This window comes from Cebus imitator, unplaced genomic scaffold, assembly GCF_001604975.1.
Source record: "Cebus imitator isolate Cc_AM_T3 unplaced genomic scaffold, Cebus_imitator-1.0 Scaffold485, whole genome shotgun sequence".
NCBI lineage: Eukaryota > Metazoa > Chordata > Mammalia > Primates > Cebidae > Cebus > Cebus imitator.
Genome location: NW_016107800.1, coordinates 892537 through 910163, shown reverse-complemented (window position 1 = coordinate 910163; position 17627 = coordinate 892537). Strand labels below are relative to the sequence as shown.

The window sequence follows — 17627 nt, the reverse complement described above, 5'->3', positions numbered from 1 at the left end:
AGACGGGGTTTCACCATGTTGACCAGGATGGTCTCGATCTCTTGACCTCGTGATCCACCCGCCTCGGCCTCCCAAAGTGCTGGGATTACAGGCGTGAGCCACCGCGCCCGGCCTTGTATATTTTTCTTAGCCGACCTGAGCCCAGTTTACGTCAAGACTTGGCCTCTTCGTCTCCTCAGCCCAAATGGTCACTTTTTCCCCCATCCCCTCTTCGAAGGAAGCAGAAGGCCTTGGTTCTCCTCACCCTGGACACGGCGTGTGTGCTCAGATTTCCCTGTAAGGCAGCATGGGTTCTTGCCTGCCACTCTGGCCACCTGCTGCCTCCATTGTAGCCCGTGCCTCAGTGAGGTCCTTAAGAGGGCAAGAGGTGACTATTTTTCTAACCATGAGGGAGCCAGGGAATGCCAGCTAGAGACGGGCTTGGGTGGATGCCAGCCGGCCCTTGTGTAGCTATGGTTCAAAGAACAATGTGAAACCACACAGGTTACAAAGTGAATACAGAAAGGTCTCTAGAAGGCTTTGCCTTTTTCTTTTAGCTGGTGGGATGGGGCGAGATTAGAAGATGGGACAAGGAAGGTGGATACTTTGAACTGAACAGACAAGTTTATTTGATTTCTCACAGCTTGTTCTGTGGAAGAGTGTGGGTCCAATTGCTTGTTGTTTTTTCCTGTCCCTGGGAATATCCCTGCCAGCTTTAGCGCCCTGCACACTGCCCTGTTTGCTTCAAAACTTCTTTCCCCAACCTGGCTGACCTCACCATGTCAAGACCTAGTTATGCTTGAGCCGGCATTGGGCTCCAGGTAAGTAAGGTTGCGGCCTGATAACTTGGTCATAATTTATAATCTTTCCCTATTTGGAGAGATGTGGCCAAGAATGTGTGGATGAGCAAGTGTAGTTACCCCTAATGTGACAATGACTTAGCCATAGGGTTACTGTCCTCCTGGTAATTCTGGCTCAGTTGTAGTTTGATTTATTACTTTACCCAACCCTAAAGTTTATTAGTTTGCTGATGGATGATCAAACCTGGTGACCTAGTTCTTCTGAATAACAGGCTTTCGGGAGACTTGGAAAGCAAAAAATCAATATATTAAATTGATGATAAAAGGCAGAACTACCAGGAGGACTGTGTTACTTAGGGCAACTAGTGTGTGTGTGTTTTTTTTTTAACCTCCTTAAAAAATTTGTAGTGGAATCCCATTACAAATCAGAAGGTTGTTCAGTGAATATAACATCAGAGAACATCATCACAAGGTCAGAAGGTCTTAAAGGGGATGTCTTTCAAGCCATAGCTGGCTGATGAATTTCTTTTCCCAACTCAAGTGACCCTCAGCATTTGCATGTTTCTACACACACGTTAAAGGAAATCAATAAACAGTTGGCTTTGCATAATCTCTCACCCCCTTTATTCTTTCCTGCCTTGAAACAGTGGACTGCTGTCACAAAGGCTTTGAAAGGCAGTGTTGGGTCCCCAGTCTGACGGAGTGAAGGTTAATGGCAGAAAAACCACGCCTCTCACAGGGGCTAGGTACTGAGGCTCAAAGGGAAGTCTAGATATCTAAATCTCCTAGAGCATGTGTTGAAAATGCAGATTCCTAGGACTTGCCAAGTGAAATGGAAATAGAATTTCATGACTTGGTGTTTGAGAATCTTTGTTGATAAGTTGGTGATTGTTTTTGGGGGGGCGGTGACAAGGTCTCCGTCCCCAAGGCTGTAGTGCAGTGGCATGGTCATGGCTTATTGTAGCCTCACCTTCCTGAGTTTAAGCAATCCCCCCGCAACATCAACCTCCTGAGTAGCTGGGACTGCAGGCATGTGCCACCATGCCTGGCTAATTTTTTAATTTTTTGTAGAGATGGGGTTCTTTGTTCCCAGACTGGTTTCAAACTCCTGAGTTCCAGGGATCTCCTCCTTTGGATTCCCAGAGTGCCAAATCAACTGGCCCCAAGATGATTTTTCTTTTATTTTTTAATATTTTTCTTTTATTTTTTTTATAAAGACGGTGTTTCACCATGTTGGTCAGGCTGGTCTTGAACTCCCGACCTCAGGTGATCCGCCCGCCTTGGCCTCCAAAGTGCTTGGATTACAGGTGTGAGCCAGTATGCCCGGCCACCAAGATGATTTTTCATCTACAAAGATAAGGGGTAAGGAATGAGTAAGTGAAGAAAAGGCCGAGAGAGGTGGGAAAAGCAGTGGGCCTACTTCTCTTTTCCATTCTTCCCTACCTTCTCACACTCCCAGGATGTCCTTTGCCCTGCATTTCCCTTCCTGCCCCCCTAGTCTGGAGACTGCTCACTCCCAAATCATACTTCCAAGTTCCAGCCCCTTCCTCTCATCATTTCCCCTCCCTATTTCACTATTTTCACCAAAGCAGAAGTCAAAAAATATCATAAATATGACCCTTCCCTCTTCTGAAAAAAAATTTATTATGGAAATTTTCAATCATAGACAAAGTTATGGGGATTAGGATAATAAATCCCCATGTGCCCTTCACCCAGTTTCTGCTCTCAGTGCAATCCTTATCTCATTTTATGTATACACCTACCGACTTCTCCCCAACATATTCTTTTGATGGAGATCCCAGATAGCATAACATTTTATCCATGAATATCTCTGTATCTTTAAGAGAACTTAAAAATATATAATTACAATACCATTATCAAATTTAACATAATTAACAATCCCTGATATCATCAAATATCTAAGCAGCTTTCAAATATTCAGTTGTGTCATAAATATCGTAAGTTTTACTTTTTTACACTTTGGTTGTTTGAATCAGGATCCAAGTAAGATCCAGAAATTGAAATCTGTTGATATGTCTCAGAAAGTCTCTTTTAATCCATAGTTGTCTCCCTCATGTCTCTTTTCCCTTGCAATGTATTTGGAAAACTGTGTTCCTTCTCCTTTTAAAATTGCTCTCAATCCTCTTTTGGTTTTTTCCAGAGCATTTGAGAAAACAACAAAGCTTCTCTCTATTTTAAATAATGAAAGACTCACTGAACAAAGGGAAGCTTTTACACATTTCCATTCCAATTAACTTTGCCTCTGCTCTGAAAATAGGGTGAGCTTTATCCACCGCTGGATCCCCTAGGGTCTGGCATGTAATGGTGGATGTGTATTTATGGAAAAAAGACAGGAGGGTAGTAAGAGAGGTTATTGGAAAAAAAGGCAAAGGGGAAAGCAGAGGAAACTTGGTAGACACTAGATTTCTCTAAGACAGTAGGAAGGAACTTCTTTATTCCATACACTCTTCCCTCTGAAAAGTGCTAGTTTAAGGCCTAGTATGATGGCTCCCAACACTTTAGGAGGCTGAGGCAAGAGAATCGCTTGAGCTCAGGTATTTGAGACCAGCCTGAGCAACACAACAAGACTTGGTCTCTACAAAAATTAAAATTAGTCAGGTGTGGTGGTGTGCACCTGTAATCCTAGCTACTCAGGAGGCTGAGGCAGGAGGATTGTTTGAGCCCAAGATTTCAAGGCTGCAGTGAGCTATGATTGTGTCACTGCACTCCGATCTGGGCAACAGAGCAAGATCTTATCTCTAAAAACAAACAAACAAATGAAATGATATAAAGTCTAAATTTTTACAGGCGCCTCATGATCTGAGCGCTGACTTATCTTGCCAGGCTAACCACTTACCTTCTTAAAATCTTGGTGGCGTCTTTAAATGAAAAAGAAGAGAAAGCCAAATAAAACTAGCTTTTAAAAAATTATAAAAGTATTTGTGAGGCCTGGAGGCCAGGCACGGTGGCTCACACCTGTAATCCTAGTGCTTTGGGAGGCGGAGGTGGGCGGATCACTTGAGGTCAGGAGTTTGAGACAAGCCTGACCAACATGGTGAAACCCCGCCTCTACTAAATACACAAAAATTAGCCAGGTGTCGTGGTGGGCACCTGTAGTCCCATCTGCTCAGGAGGCTGAGGCATGAGAATCACTTGAACCTGGGAGGCGGAGGTTGCAGTGAGCCGAGATTGCGCCACTACACTCCAGCCTGGGTGACAGAGCAAGACCCTGTCTCAAATTAAAAAAAAAAAAAAAAGTAATTTGTGTCTGTGGAGAAAAATTCAAAGTTTATTTTAATTTATTTTTATTTATTTATTTTTACTAGAGACAGAGTCTTGCTATGTTGCCCAGGATGGTCTTGAACTCCTGGTCTCAACAATCCTCCCTTCTCAGCCTGCCAAAGTGCTGGAATTACAGGATTGCACCACTGCATCAGGCAAAATTCAAAGTTTTGAAATAGTAGATAAAGTGAAAAATAAGCATTTGCTTTCCTAGAAGCAACCATACATACCTCCCTGCCTCAAGTATGATTCTAGTCACTATTTCTAGAAGTGAAATATCAGAGTTGTTTGTTTGTTTGTTCTATACCTGTTAGTGACAGAAGTACAGCCATTCTTACATACACTTTGCAAAATTGCCATGCATATGTATGTATATATGTATATGTATATATATATAATATAGCGTGTATAATACTATCTACTAATGCAACAATGTTATATGTACTATTCTGCATCTTTTATTAGTATTGTTTTATTAATATATCTTGGGCATGAGCTCCATTCCTTCTAACTATTGTATATAATTGTCTGTTGTAAAGATGTGCCATTATAGTTTATGTAATAAGTTTTCTGTTGACATTTAGATTTCAGTTTTTGCTACTACAACAAAGCAAAAAAGGGCCTGGTAGACTAATATAGGGGCTTTTTCTCTAACTGAGGTGGGAAGCCACTGGAAATTCTGGCATATAGGAGGGACATGATCTGATTTACAGTTTAACAAGGTCACTTGGGCTGCTCTACACGATTTATACATCCTCACTGGGATCTTCCTTGGCACTGGGTGTTATTTAAATTTCTTACTCTTTGTCAGCTTATAGAAAAAAAAGGTATCTTGCTGTGCCTGAATCATCATTCCTTTGTAAAGTCAGATTTAACACGGGAGTTTTACTTAGTGGGCCGTTTCTCTTACTTAGTCGGGGGCTTGTGAATCGTGCTGGGGCTGTGTGGTTTCCTGCTTCACCGCACTGAAGTCCTCTGAAATAACCTCTCTGACCTTTTCTCTAGGCCCCTGGCACCTCCAGAAGGGCACTTTACTGTAAGAATGAAATCCTGTCTCTGAGCTGCACTCAGTGTAACAAACAAACAAGGTATGGCTAGAACCATATCTGAGACCACATCTCCCTGTCTCAGATATGGTTCTAGCCACTGTCTTGGAAAGATGTGTAATAGGATGTTTGGGGACTTATTTTGCTGTTTTCCACCAGTTACAACTGTACAGCCACTTTTAATCCTATAAACAATATAATATGCACAAATAAAACAATATAAACAGAAGGTCTTAGGCCGTGACATTGTACAGGTTGGACAGAACAAAGTACTCCTCCACAGATTCTCTAGCTGTTACTCTAACAGTAGTTCCATGAGGAAGCTTGTCTTTCCCGGTTTCATAAATGAGGAATCTGAGGAAGAGAGACCTCAGGCTTGCTCCTCGTCAGGCTTGTTACTTTATTAGAGGTTGCAAAGCAGTACCTATAGGTTAAATTGAGCCCTTAGACTCATTTGTTTGCTTCTTAATATTTTTAATTGTTTGACATTGGAGTGCCTATCGGTGGGTCATTTATTATCTGTCCAGACATAGCTCCCAGCACTCCCCAATTACTCAGAAAACCATTGATGTAACTTATTTTTATCTACCCAGGACCTAAAGATATTAAAATTTGCAACCCATCAATGCTTGCTGTTTGCCAGATTTAAAAAAAAAAAAAAAAGAAAGAAAATTTGCAACCCTTTCAAATCGTTTATACTTTCCACTGTACAACTGTAGAGTTAGTTTCAACTCCTGATATAGGCCCAGAAATAAGCCAGCCTTAGCCACAAACCCTCCAAGTCAGATGAAAAGTCTCATTCCCTCTTTTTGTTTTAATAAAACATAGGAAAGGCCCAGAGCTCTGGAGGGCAAGGAGAGGCCTCCTTGCTGTCTTGCCAAACCTCTAATATCTGCATTCCTCACCCCTTTATTTTATTGTGAGGGTCACAGCCAGATCTGCCCCATCTGTTCTTCCATCCTGGTCCAGGAGAGGGTATAAAATGAGGCAGTTCTGTAGAGCAAAGCAGATCAGCTTCCCCTTCTCAGTGGTGCTGGCCATTCTCCAGCCATTTGCTCTCAAAAGATCATGAGCCTTTTGAGTGGGCATTCCCCACTCCATCCATGTGTAGTTCAGAGGCCCCATCTCTGAGCATCTTCCTCACTGGGTTATACTTTTTCAGCCTGTCAACAAATATATTTATTTATTAAATACATTTATTGTGTGCCAGGCACTGTTCTGGGCTCTGGGGATTCAGTGGTAAATAAGACAGGCAAGCTCCCTGTCTTCTTGGAGTTCACCCCCTAGTAAGAGTTGTACACATTAATCAAGGTGATTGCACAAATAAATACACAGTAGAGTGTTGTAACAGTGAAATGTATGGAGACCTGCTGACCCCTCTATCACAGTTTGACTATAATACCTAAAAGCAGAACAACAACAATAGTACGCAGCACTGTTAATATGTTTATAAATTAATCCCCACAACAACCCTATCAACCGGGTGATGTCATTATCATCCTCATTTTACAGGATGAGAGATTTATAGCCACTGAGAAGTTAAATAACTTGTCCACACTCACATGGCTAGTACAGAGGATGCTTTCCTTCTTGGTTGAGCAGCCAAATTTCCTACAGCCTGCTGAATTTCAAAATGTGCCAGAATTCCTTGATAATAAGACAGAAGAAACTGGGTTTACCCCCAGCAGGTAGGATTTAGGTTAGACACCAGGAAGAACTCCTTGACAACATTTATGAACATCTGAGAGAAAGGAATCACTTTTCTGAGGATTTCCTTCTCTCCTGAATTTTTTATATTGAGTAAATAACATTGTAAAAATAGAGGAGTTATTTCAGAAGAAAAGATCCACTCATAATTCTACTTTGTGAATTATGTTCCTTTTTTCATCCTTCTGGGCCAGATTGAGACTGTGCTACACAGTGGCAATGAAAAGAGAAGGAACTAAATTTGGTTCTGCCCACAGCAGCATAAAGGCAAGGACTTATAACTTGCAGACCTCAGGCCCCGGCCCTAGGCTTCCAACATCCAGAGTGACCCCAACATACCCAGAGATGAAGTCAGCTCTTCCACAGTGGGTGGGCACTCCTGTGGGCTTCAGCAGAGGGAGCTGGTGATCTTACTGTCCCAGGCCACTTAATGTGAACCAGGGCAGAGGTGAGGCTGTGAGGGATTACCTGCTATTTCAGATGAAAGTAACCCAAAGCATCATGCACCCAGATACTCTTGGTGGAAAGAGGGAAAGGAGAAAGGGGCAGTCAGTAAATATCAGGCTGAGTTAGCTGACGATTGAAATGGCTTCCACATGCATGGTTAGGCTCACGAGATCCCCACTACCTTACCCCACTCTACTTTGATCAGCTTCAAGTCATGGGCTGGAGGCGTAGGGAGCTCAGGGTGCCAACTCCTCAGGTATCATGGGATGTCCCAGCCTGCTCTGCAGAGATCCATTAGTGCCCTCTGGACCAAGCATTTCCTTTAGGCCTAATAAAATAGATTTCATGTATGAAATGCTTTAAAGTTTGCCTGGTGTTTTCACTATAATCTTTGTTTTTTATTTTGATTCTCACATTCACCTTACAGATAGGTAGGACAGTTATTATTATCCCCACATTTACTTTTAGATTACATTAGAATCACACAGTAGCAAGTCCAGCCAAGTGCTAACTGAGGCCTTCTGATCTCTTAAGCCCCAGGCACTTTCCCTTGGTTTCCTCGGAGAGCCTTCTGAATCTTTCCAAAGCTTTTCAACATTTAAGCACGGAAACCCTAGACCACCTCTCATTCTCATAGCTTAGAAACAGGTTTGAGAAATCTCCCAGGTTCCTCCGTTGACTTTGCGGGCTCAGCGCAAGCCCGTCTGTGTCCCTGGTGGAAGGCCCACTCTCTCAGGCTTGGTCAGACGCACTGGGACCCAGAACTTGTGCAATGCCCTGATAAGCTGCTTAGAGGAGGTTGTATTAGCCACGATCGGATATTCTTCCCCTGAGCTGCCCTTCACACCCGACCCTGCCTTGAATTAGGATTCCGTAGGAGAGCTGGGGGCACAGAATGTTGTGTTCCCTGCTGTCCAGCTTCAGACCCACTCTTTGAGGTCTTGGATTCTGACAAATTTCCAGAGCTGAGAAGATACCCAGATGTCGAGGTCTGAAGGTAAATGATGTAATTAGGTAGGAGGGATCAGCTGGAGTGCCTGCTCAGCTCTGTTACGTAACACAGGATCAGAAAGAGAGAGACCCTCTGAAATTTCTGATGGGGATACGAGTGGACTTGCTATAAAGTATTGAGTTCATGGCAAGGATCAGGGGGCTGCAGGGAGATAGTGGAAAGAAAATTACAGAAATCAGGGACAGAGAAGGAAGTTCACTTATTCTTACTTCTCCTTTTGCTTGTCCCTCTCCTGCTTTTTAAGACAATTATATTTGCATCTCCAGTTAGTGTGGCATGCAAGAAAGAAAGGGGTGTTAGGAGGTGCATGTGCTCAGCTACTCACTAGCTGTACAATATTAAGCAAGTCATATCTCCTCTCTGGACCTCAGTGTGTTCATACCTCAGAAGAGGAGTTGTACCAGATAGATTCCGTGAGTTACTCAGCTCACTGCTAATATATCATATGCAAAACCAATCATTTCCAGTTATTGTTTTGTAGTAATTTGTGAACACTAATTAGAAATTTAATAAATACTTACTTGGGCTGGGTCTTAATGCCCTTCTTTATAAAAGGATTCTTTGAGGGCCTTCCATGTTCTTCCCTCCTTCATTCTTGTATAAAACTAGCCTTTCTGTTCAGTGCTTTTCTTTTTTATTTTTTCTTTGAGACAGAGTCTTGCTCTGTCACCCAGGCTGGAGTGCACTGGCACAGTCTTGATTCACTGCAACCTCCGCCTGCCAGGTGCAAGCAATTCTGTCTCAGCCTCCTGAGTAGCTGGGATTACAGGCATTCACCAACACACCTGGCCAACTTTTGTATTTTTAGTAGAGATGGGGTTTCACCATGTTGGCCAGGCTGGTCTTGAACTCCTGACCTCTAGTGATCTGCCCACCTCAGCCTCCCAAAGTGCTGGGATTGGATTCCAGGAGTGAGCCACCATGCCTGACCTATTCAATGCCTTCCATATGTTTTTACTGTCTCAACATTCCTGTGACACTGTTATTATTAACATTCTAATTTAATTGAAAATATTATAGGCCGAGCAAAGTGGCTCATGCCTATAATCCCAGCACTTTGGGAGGCTGAGGTGGGTAGATCATAAGGTCAGGAGTTCAAGACAAGCGTGGCCAACGTGGTGAAACCCCATCTCTACTAAAGATAAACAATTAGCTGGACATGGTGGTGTGTGCCTGTAATCCCAGCTACTCGGGAGGCTGAGGCAGGAGAATTGCTTGAACCGGGACCCAGGAGGCAGAGGTTGCAGTGAGCCGAGATCATGCCACTGCACTCCAGCCTGGGCTACAGAGTGAGACTCCATCTCAAAAAAAAAAATTATAACATGCTCATGATACAAAGATCAAACTAACAGAATATACAGTGAAAATAAGTTGCCTTCTGACCTTTGATCCTCAGTTTCCCTTCCCTAGATGTCCTTCCAGAGATTACCTTTGCATAACTAATATATATGTTATGCCCATTTCACAGATGAGGCACCAAGGCTCAGCCTGTCCAGGATGACACAGCTGGTAAGCAGCAGAACAGGGAGTCTACTCCATTCCCCAGGATCCTCCCACCATGCCACATTCTTTGGGAAGCTCTATAACATTAACTTTTAAGCCTTGTCCACTCTGGATGGTGGAATTGTTTTGAGTCAGTCCAAAAAAATACATGGAGCCTTAATGTCCCTGGCAGTGCCCTCCACTGCTACGTCTTTTTGTCTATAGCTTAAAACCGTATCTCCCTATCTCCTTCCTGCCTTTGGTGAGGTGAGAGCTGTGGCCTAGCACCAACTGTGGATGACTGAGCTCCCAGCATCTTAGGCTTGGACTTGAAGAGTACTGGCAGACCTTTTGCTAAGGGCTCAGGGAGGACTTGGTAGACTCCACAGAGCACCCAAGCCCCAGCTCAGGAACCTGGGCTGCTGTCATGCCTACATAGTACATGGGACCCCTAGGTACTCTTTCTCTTAAGAGCAGGCATTTTCCCCTGGAGCAGGGGGCAGGAGTAGTTTACTTTAGCAGAGACCCAGTACATGACAGTTTTGTGTCCCTGGAGCTTCTGTTACCACTTTTTTTCATATGAGGGTGTTATGGATCTCAGATCTTCTCTTAGTGGTAAATAATCTCTTTTTTTTCCCCATCTAGGTTTGTGGATACCCCCCGGTTGGGCTTCATGGAGAAATCTTCTTTGATCACCAACCTGAATCTCAGAGTAGCCTCCATCTTTTCATGGACAGAATGAGAGGCCTTCTGTAACCAGATATAACTGGCCACTATGAGGAAATTGATCAGGATGGGGCCTCAAGAGAGGCGGTTACTCCGGACAAAGCGGCTTCATTGGAGTCGCCTCCTCTTCCTACTGGGAATATTGATCATTGGTTCTACCTATCAGCACCTTAGGAGACCCCGGGGCCTTTCCTCATTGTGGGCAGCAGTCTCTTCTCATCAGCCTGTAAAACTGGCCAGCCGGGACCTCCCCAGTGAAGAGATTATGATGGTGAGCAGCGACCCTCCAAAACCTAGCTCTGAAATGGGGGGCGAGATGCTGGTACCTCAAGCCTCAGTGGGCAGTGATGAAGCCACTCTGAGCATAACAGTGGATAATATCCCCAATATGCCTAAAAGAATAGCCGAGATGATCTCAACAACCAAGAATATCTACAGCCCAACAGCAGCAGGTACAGAAAGAAGGAAGGAAAACACCCCAACATTCAGTAGAATACTGACTTACTACACACCAACTTCAAGCAGACAAATAGTAAAAAAATATACCCCAAAATCCAGGGGAGAAATGAAGAGCTACAGCCCAACTCAAGTCAGTGAAAAGGTGAAGTACACTCCTTCTCCACATGGTAGAAGAGTAGGCACTTATGCTCCATCCACATTCATGACAATGGACACAAGCCATGTGATCACCCCCAGGACAACAGTGAAGGACAGTGACATTATGGCAACCTATAAAATACTGGAAACCAACTCTCTTAAGAGAATGGAGGAAACCACCCCAACCACTCTCAAGGGAATGGTTCATAGCACCCCACCTTATCTGACACATGAGGTAGAAACAAATGTTTTGACTTCTCCAAGGAACGTCGTGGAAAAAAACAACCTGACTCCCCCCAGAAGAATGGAAAATAACAGCTCAACCCATCCCTGGGGGTTAGTGGGAAAGAACAACCTGATGACTCAGGGAACAGTCCTGGCGCATACCCCAGCCACCTCTGAGGGGCAGGTGACAATAAGCACCATGGCAGGCAGCAGTCCAGCAGAAACCAAAGCCTCCACTGCTGCCCGGAGTGTTAGGAATCCCTCATCCAGGACCAGTGTATCAGCCATCAAAACAGCCCCAGCCACAATCTGGAGGTTGGCAAAGAAACCTTCCACAGCACCCAGTACCTCAGCAACCCCCATGGTCAGGGAAAAGCTGACCACGCAGGTCCATCACTGTGTGGTTGTGAAGCCAACCCCAGCCATGCCCACCACTCTCTCCCCAAGCCTCACAACGGCCCTGCTCCCAGAGGAGCTCAGTCCCAGTCCTTCAGTGCTGCCTTCTAGCTTGCCAGACCTCCACCCCAAGGGAGAGTATCCCCCAGATTTGTTCAGTGTGGAGGAGCGGCGGCAGGGCTGGGTGGTCCTGCACATTTTCGGCATGATGTATGTGTTTGTGGCCTTGGCCATTGTTTGTGACGAGTACTTCGTTCCAGCCCTGGGTGTCATCACAGACAAGCTGCAGATCTCCGAGGATGTGGCAGGCGCCACATTCATGGCTGCTGGAGGCTCTGCCCCTGAGCTCTTCACGTCCCTCATCGGTGTCTTCATTTCCCACAGCAACGTGGGCATCGGTACCATTGTGGGCTCTGCTGTGTTCAACATTCTCTTTGTCATTGGCACTTGTTCCCTCTTCTCCCGAGAGATCCTCCACCTCACCTGGTGGCCCTTATTCCGTGATGTCTCCTTCTACATCCTTGACCTGATAATGCTCATCCTCTTCTTCCTGGACAGCCTCATTGCCTGGTGGGAGAGCCTGTTGCTGCTGCTGGCCTATGCCTTCTATGTGTTCACCATGAAGTGGAACAAGCAAATTGAGGTCTGGGTGAAGGAGCAGCTCAGCAGGAGGTCAGCGGCCAAGGTCACGGCCTTAGGAAACCTCAGCAAGGTAAGGACAAATTGGCTCAGGCTTCTCTAACCTCTTTGAGATGAAAAGATTTGGCGAAGCCAGGGAGTGAAGAGGTATTGGATCAGACCTCAAGAGGTGAATGCTCTGGTTCCTTTACTATTTATTCAACATTTATAAAGTACCTATTCTCTGCCAGGCACTATGCTAGGGCCTTTGTAAGCATGACATTGGCTCAACCCTAATCACCCTATAAACTGGTTATATTATGATCCGCATTTGCAGGAGAAGAAACCGAAGCCTAAAGAAGTTAAACCACATGTTCAAGGTCACACAGCAAATAGGCAGTACAGCCAAGATTTGAACTCAGGTTGTCGTGACCAGGTGTTTGGAAATGACATTTGAGTTGGGCTTTGGAGAATGTCCAAGAAGATGCCAGGCAGGGAAAAATGATAATCTCTTCCATGTGCATGGCGTTCAGGTTTAGCTAGCACCCTCATTTTCATTTAACCCTGTTAGTTCACATTCCAGACTTGGAGGGGCTGACGGCTGGGATGGTGTCTGAGAAGAAGGAGACTTTTAAATTTTTGTTTTGTGTTGGAAAATATCAGAGAGGATGGGAGCTCTACTCATGCACTGGCAAGCTAGCCCTAGGGGCAGAGCCATCTCTCTGTGCTTACTGGAGACCGGACACCAGGAGCACCAATCCTGGGGCTTTTTCCCGACTCATAAGTTCCTATCCAAGAACTTCTCTGCCTGCTTGAGGGGCCTTCCTATTAAATTAATTGGATGATTCAATAACCTGGAAGATTATTAACTGCAGAAGTGATCTCTGAAAATTCATTCCCAAATTTTTTTTTTTTTTTTTTTTTTTTTTTTTTTTTTTTTTTGATACGGCGTTTCACTCATGTTACCCAGGCTGGAGTGCGATGGCGCGATCTCGGCTCACCGCAACCTCCGCCTCCTGGGTTCAGGCAATTCTCCTGCCTCAGCCTCCTGAGTAGCTGGGATTACAGGCACGCGCCACCATGCCCAGCTAGTTTTTTGTATTTTTGGTAGAGATGGGGTTTCACCATGTTGACCAGGATGGTCTCGATCTCTTGACCTTGTGATCCACCCGCCTCGGCCTCCCAAAGTGCTGGGATTACAGGGTTGAGCCACCGCGCCCGGCCAATTTTTTGTTTTTTTTTTTGGGTTGGGAGTGACTGGGACTACAGGCACATACCACCACACTTGGATCATTCCCAGTTTTTTGTTCCTTGAGTCTCTAAAGTGAGGGTACCATAGGGAGCACAGACCCCACTTCTCTCCTCCTCCTAAAGCATGAGTTTGGGTAAGGGTTGGCTCACAGCCTGCCTATTCCAGGTCTCAGAGAAGCTGCTGGTGTGAGCAGAATTTTGCATGGAGTTGATGGACTTAGCTACCTAATCCAGAGCAGTTTTGATGAGTGAGCAGGATGGAGACCAAACTCAGCAACGTGTCTGTGAGATACATGAGGCAAGGGAGATTAAATGCATTTCCTTTGGATTTTTTAGATAACATTGTTGTTCTGGCCAAAGCATAGAACAGAGAGCCAGGAAACCTAGGTTCTAATCTGATTCTGCCTCTAGTGAATTATGTCACCATAGACAGGTCCTTTGCCCTCTCTAGGAGAAATGGCAGAGTCCAACTAATCACTGAAAGGTGCTGTCTAACTCTAACATCGTATGATAATGTCCTGCATCTAAGTGAGTTCAGTTCTGTCAGGACCCAGCACAATGGTTATTTGTCTGATCTGGTCAACTGAGCTCCTATTGTGTCATTTGCAGATGGTCCAAAAAGGAGGAATATCCTTCCCAGGGTCATAAAGCCAGCAGATATTAGAACTGGAATGGGAACCCAGTCTCCTAACTCCTCATTCAGTGCTATTTCCCACCAGACTATCCATCATGAAGCCAAAGGCTTAAAAAAGAAAGAGAGGCTTAGAGCATTACATAATTTAATACGAGGAAACAGGAACCTCCCTCCTAATGCAGTTCTTAGGGCAGGTCTTGCTAAGTTCTCAGGGATGGCCATGAAGTCCTGGTATTCTCCTCTGAAGAAGGCGCCTAATACTTTGGTATACAGCAGGCCAGCAGTTTCCAAAGTGCCTCTGACTTGCTTCCCAGTCCCTCATAGTAATTCTGCTTTTATTTAGACTCCACAAACTCTGAACTTTCCATTTGATCTGAGCTAGATCATCAAAGCAAAGCTTACCGGACAAATGAAGCATAATTATGATTTCAAAAGAGAATCAAGGTCTTTAGTAGCAGTTTCTTGCCAACCAGTAAGCACACTGATGCTCTGTTCTTATTTGTTGAAATAGATCCAGTATGGCTTTTTTTTTTTTAAGAGACAGGGTCTCAAAACAAAACGAAACAAAAAAAGAGACAGGGCCTTGTTCTGTTGCCCAGGCTGCAGTGCACTGGTGCACTCATAGCTCACTGCAGCCTAAAACTCCTGGGCTCAAGCAATCTCCACCTCAGCCTCCCTAGTAGCTGAGACTATAGGCATGTGCCACCACGCCCAGCTAATTTTTAATATTTTGTAGGAGGGCCTCACCATGTTGCCCAGACTGGTCTCAAACTCCTGGTCTTAAGTGATCCTCCCGCCTCAGCTTCCCAAGTGCTGAAGTTAGGCATGAACCACCACACCTGGCCCCATTGGCATTTTTTAAATGTCATTACCCCTTCAAAGACACCTTATTTCCCTTTAACCAGATCATCAGTCTGGTCACATCAGTCTTATCACTGCCACTAAATGGGGACATAATTTTTGTATCTCCTAAAGGGCCAAGCCCAGTGTCTTGTTCTGAGAAGAAGTTCCTTAAGTGTTTAGTTCAGTTTCCTCAGGGAACCCTAAAAGTTCCAGAACTCCAGTTTAGTGAGACAAAGGAGTCGGGGTGAGAATCCACGCTTAAGGAGAGCCTATTCCACACATACATTGTCTTAACAATTTCTCATAAAACCTTACAAGAAATGGATTACCTTCATCTTGCAGATGAGGACACTGAGGCTCAGAAAGGACAATTAACTCAGCCAAAGTTACACAGCTACTTGGCGATCCTTGCCATTGATTATGAATCACAGTATCTGGGTTTTAAGCCAGGTTCCACTGCTGACTATTCCCGTTACCCCGGGCAAGACAGTGCAATACAACAAACCATTATTATTAAGTTAAATGGAAGGCTGTGTGGGAAATAAAAAGATTGTATCCAGTAGGGACAAGCCTAGAGAAAATTAACTCCAGTGAAGTGAACCCTGTGCAAAGTGCTATAAAGACACTTTGCTTTTCAAACAGGCCTTGGGTTGCTCATCTGTAAAGTGAATGGATGAGCTATGCAGAAGTTGGCAAAGTTTTTCTCTAAAGGGTCAGACAGTAAATATTTTAGGATTTGTGGGCCATATAGTCTCTGTCACAGCTACTGAACTCTGTCCTTGTAGTGTGAAAGCAGCTACAGATAATAAACTAATTGGAATGGCCACGTGATATTTTACTAAGAGCAACATGCTTGCAGGTGTTCTCCTGCCTGAACAGCTTGGGGACAGAATCAGCAGAGAACAATTTTCTTACTAGATATTCACCCACCTGATGGCTGTTGAGTTTCTGAGCTGGAGGATTTTTCACTTTTTTATTCTGCCCTGAGTATCTAGAATCAGGATAAAAGTGTTTTAGTAGTGATTCTAGTCAGAATTTACTTAAGAATATTCCCAGAAAAAAAAATAAAGGACTTAGTATTGGACATAGACATATAGTAATTATTTTAGAGTCTCACTTTTGACACTGGCTGAAAAAAAATCACAACTAAAACTATTTTGGACAGCACTGTCAGATTGGCATATATTGGTTCGAGGATGCCTTTTATGGCCCCAATAAGGAAATGGGAAATGTTTGCATAGTTATCAACACAGTCTAACTTAGCTCTCTCTCTGAAACTTAGTTTTCAAGTATACTTGGTTTCAAACCCCTTAAATGTATTTGTTCTGGCCAAAAATGATAGATCTCTGACCTGCCTTGACCATGCAGTCACAGAAAGCCAACAGACAGCAAAGTGGAGGCGCTAGGCTGGCTGAAAAGCCTTATTGGTATTTGAAGGACAGCAGGGGCTGTTCTTTATACTTGACTAGATTAGCCAGGAAGCACCAGCCATCTGCACGAGGTGCATGATTAGCAAGACAGTCTTGTGGAAAGCCAATGGCGAAAAGCGGTGCAAAGCAGAGAAAGAGCCTAGTTGGGGCTCCTTTGGATGCTCCATACCCACACTCTTCCCTCTAGAATACTCCTGGGGAAAAGTCCACTATTCCCTCCTAAATGCACTGGGGACTATTTTCATCCTGGAGGGACTTTTTAATTGATTTATTTTTGAGACAAGGTCTTGGTCTGTTGCCCAGGCTGGAGTGCAGTGGTGCAAGCGTGATTCACTACAGCCTTGACCTCCCAGACTCAAGCAGTCGTTCTCCCCAGCCTCCTGAGTAGCTAGGACTACACGTGCATGCCAACACACCCAGCTAATTTTAAAAACTTTTTGTAGAGAAGGTAAGGGGAGGTGGGGGAAGGCTGGGGGTGTGTCTTACTGTGTTACTCAGGCTGGTCTCAAACTCCTAGCCTCAAGCAGTCCTTCCACTTTGACCTCCCAAAGTGTTGGGATTACAGGTGTGAACCACCACACCTGGTCCCTGGCAGGATTTCCACACCTGCTCCCTGGCAGGATTTTTTAAAATTAAACCAATCAACAAGGCCTCAAACAGTCAAACCTGGTGCCTCTTTAGGGTCTGGTCCTCCCCTTTCTTGTCAGGGTTGGCATTTAGCCTAAGGGCTCCTGTCAGTGACCTGTAGAGCTAGCTGCCTGCTTTGGAAGCAAGGGGCTGTGCACAGGAAACAGCCACTGAGGCCCCCTCTGCCTCTGTGGGTCCTGCCCACTAGGCTCTAGAGAACTCACTGTGCTCCCAAAGGACCCATCCTAGCCTGGGCTAAGGTGTTCCCTTCTTCAACTCTTTGAATAATAATCAGCTTCCCTCTAATTGTCAGGAAAAGATGGTAAGAGTACAATGCTCAATTTTAAGGTTTCTCTTCATAAAATTTTCTTAAGCTTTTGGTCAGGTACAGTGGCTCATGCCTGTAATCCCAGCACTTTGGGAGGCTGAGGCAGGGGATTACTTGAGGCCAGGAGTTCAATCAAGACCAGCCTGGCCAATATGGTGAAACCCCATTTCTTTTCTTTCTTTTTTTTTTTTTTTTTT

General features: G+C 44.6%; 1 protein-coding gene across 1 annotated transcript in view; it reads left to right on the top strand.

Annotated features, from left to right (window-relative positions):
• Positions 1 to 8061: 8061 nt before the first annotated feature.
• Positions 8062 to 17627, top strand: part of SLC24A1 (solute carrier family 24 member 1) — a 36858-nt gene continuing 27292 nt past the window's right edge. The window contains exons 1-2 of the mRNA XM_037732937.1: positions 8062 to 8258; positions 10401 to 12411. Of these exons, the coding sequence (XP_037588865.1) occupies positions 10531 to 12411 (1881 nt within the window). The 5' untranslated portion in view covers positions 8062 to 8258; positions 10401 to 10530. The remainder of the gene's footprint in view (positions 8259 to 10400; positions 12412 to 17627) is intronic.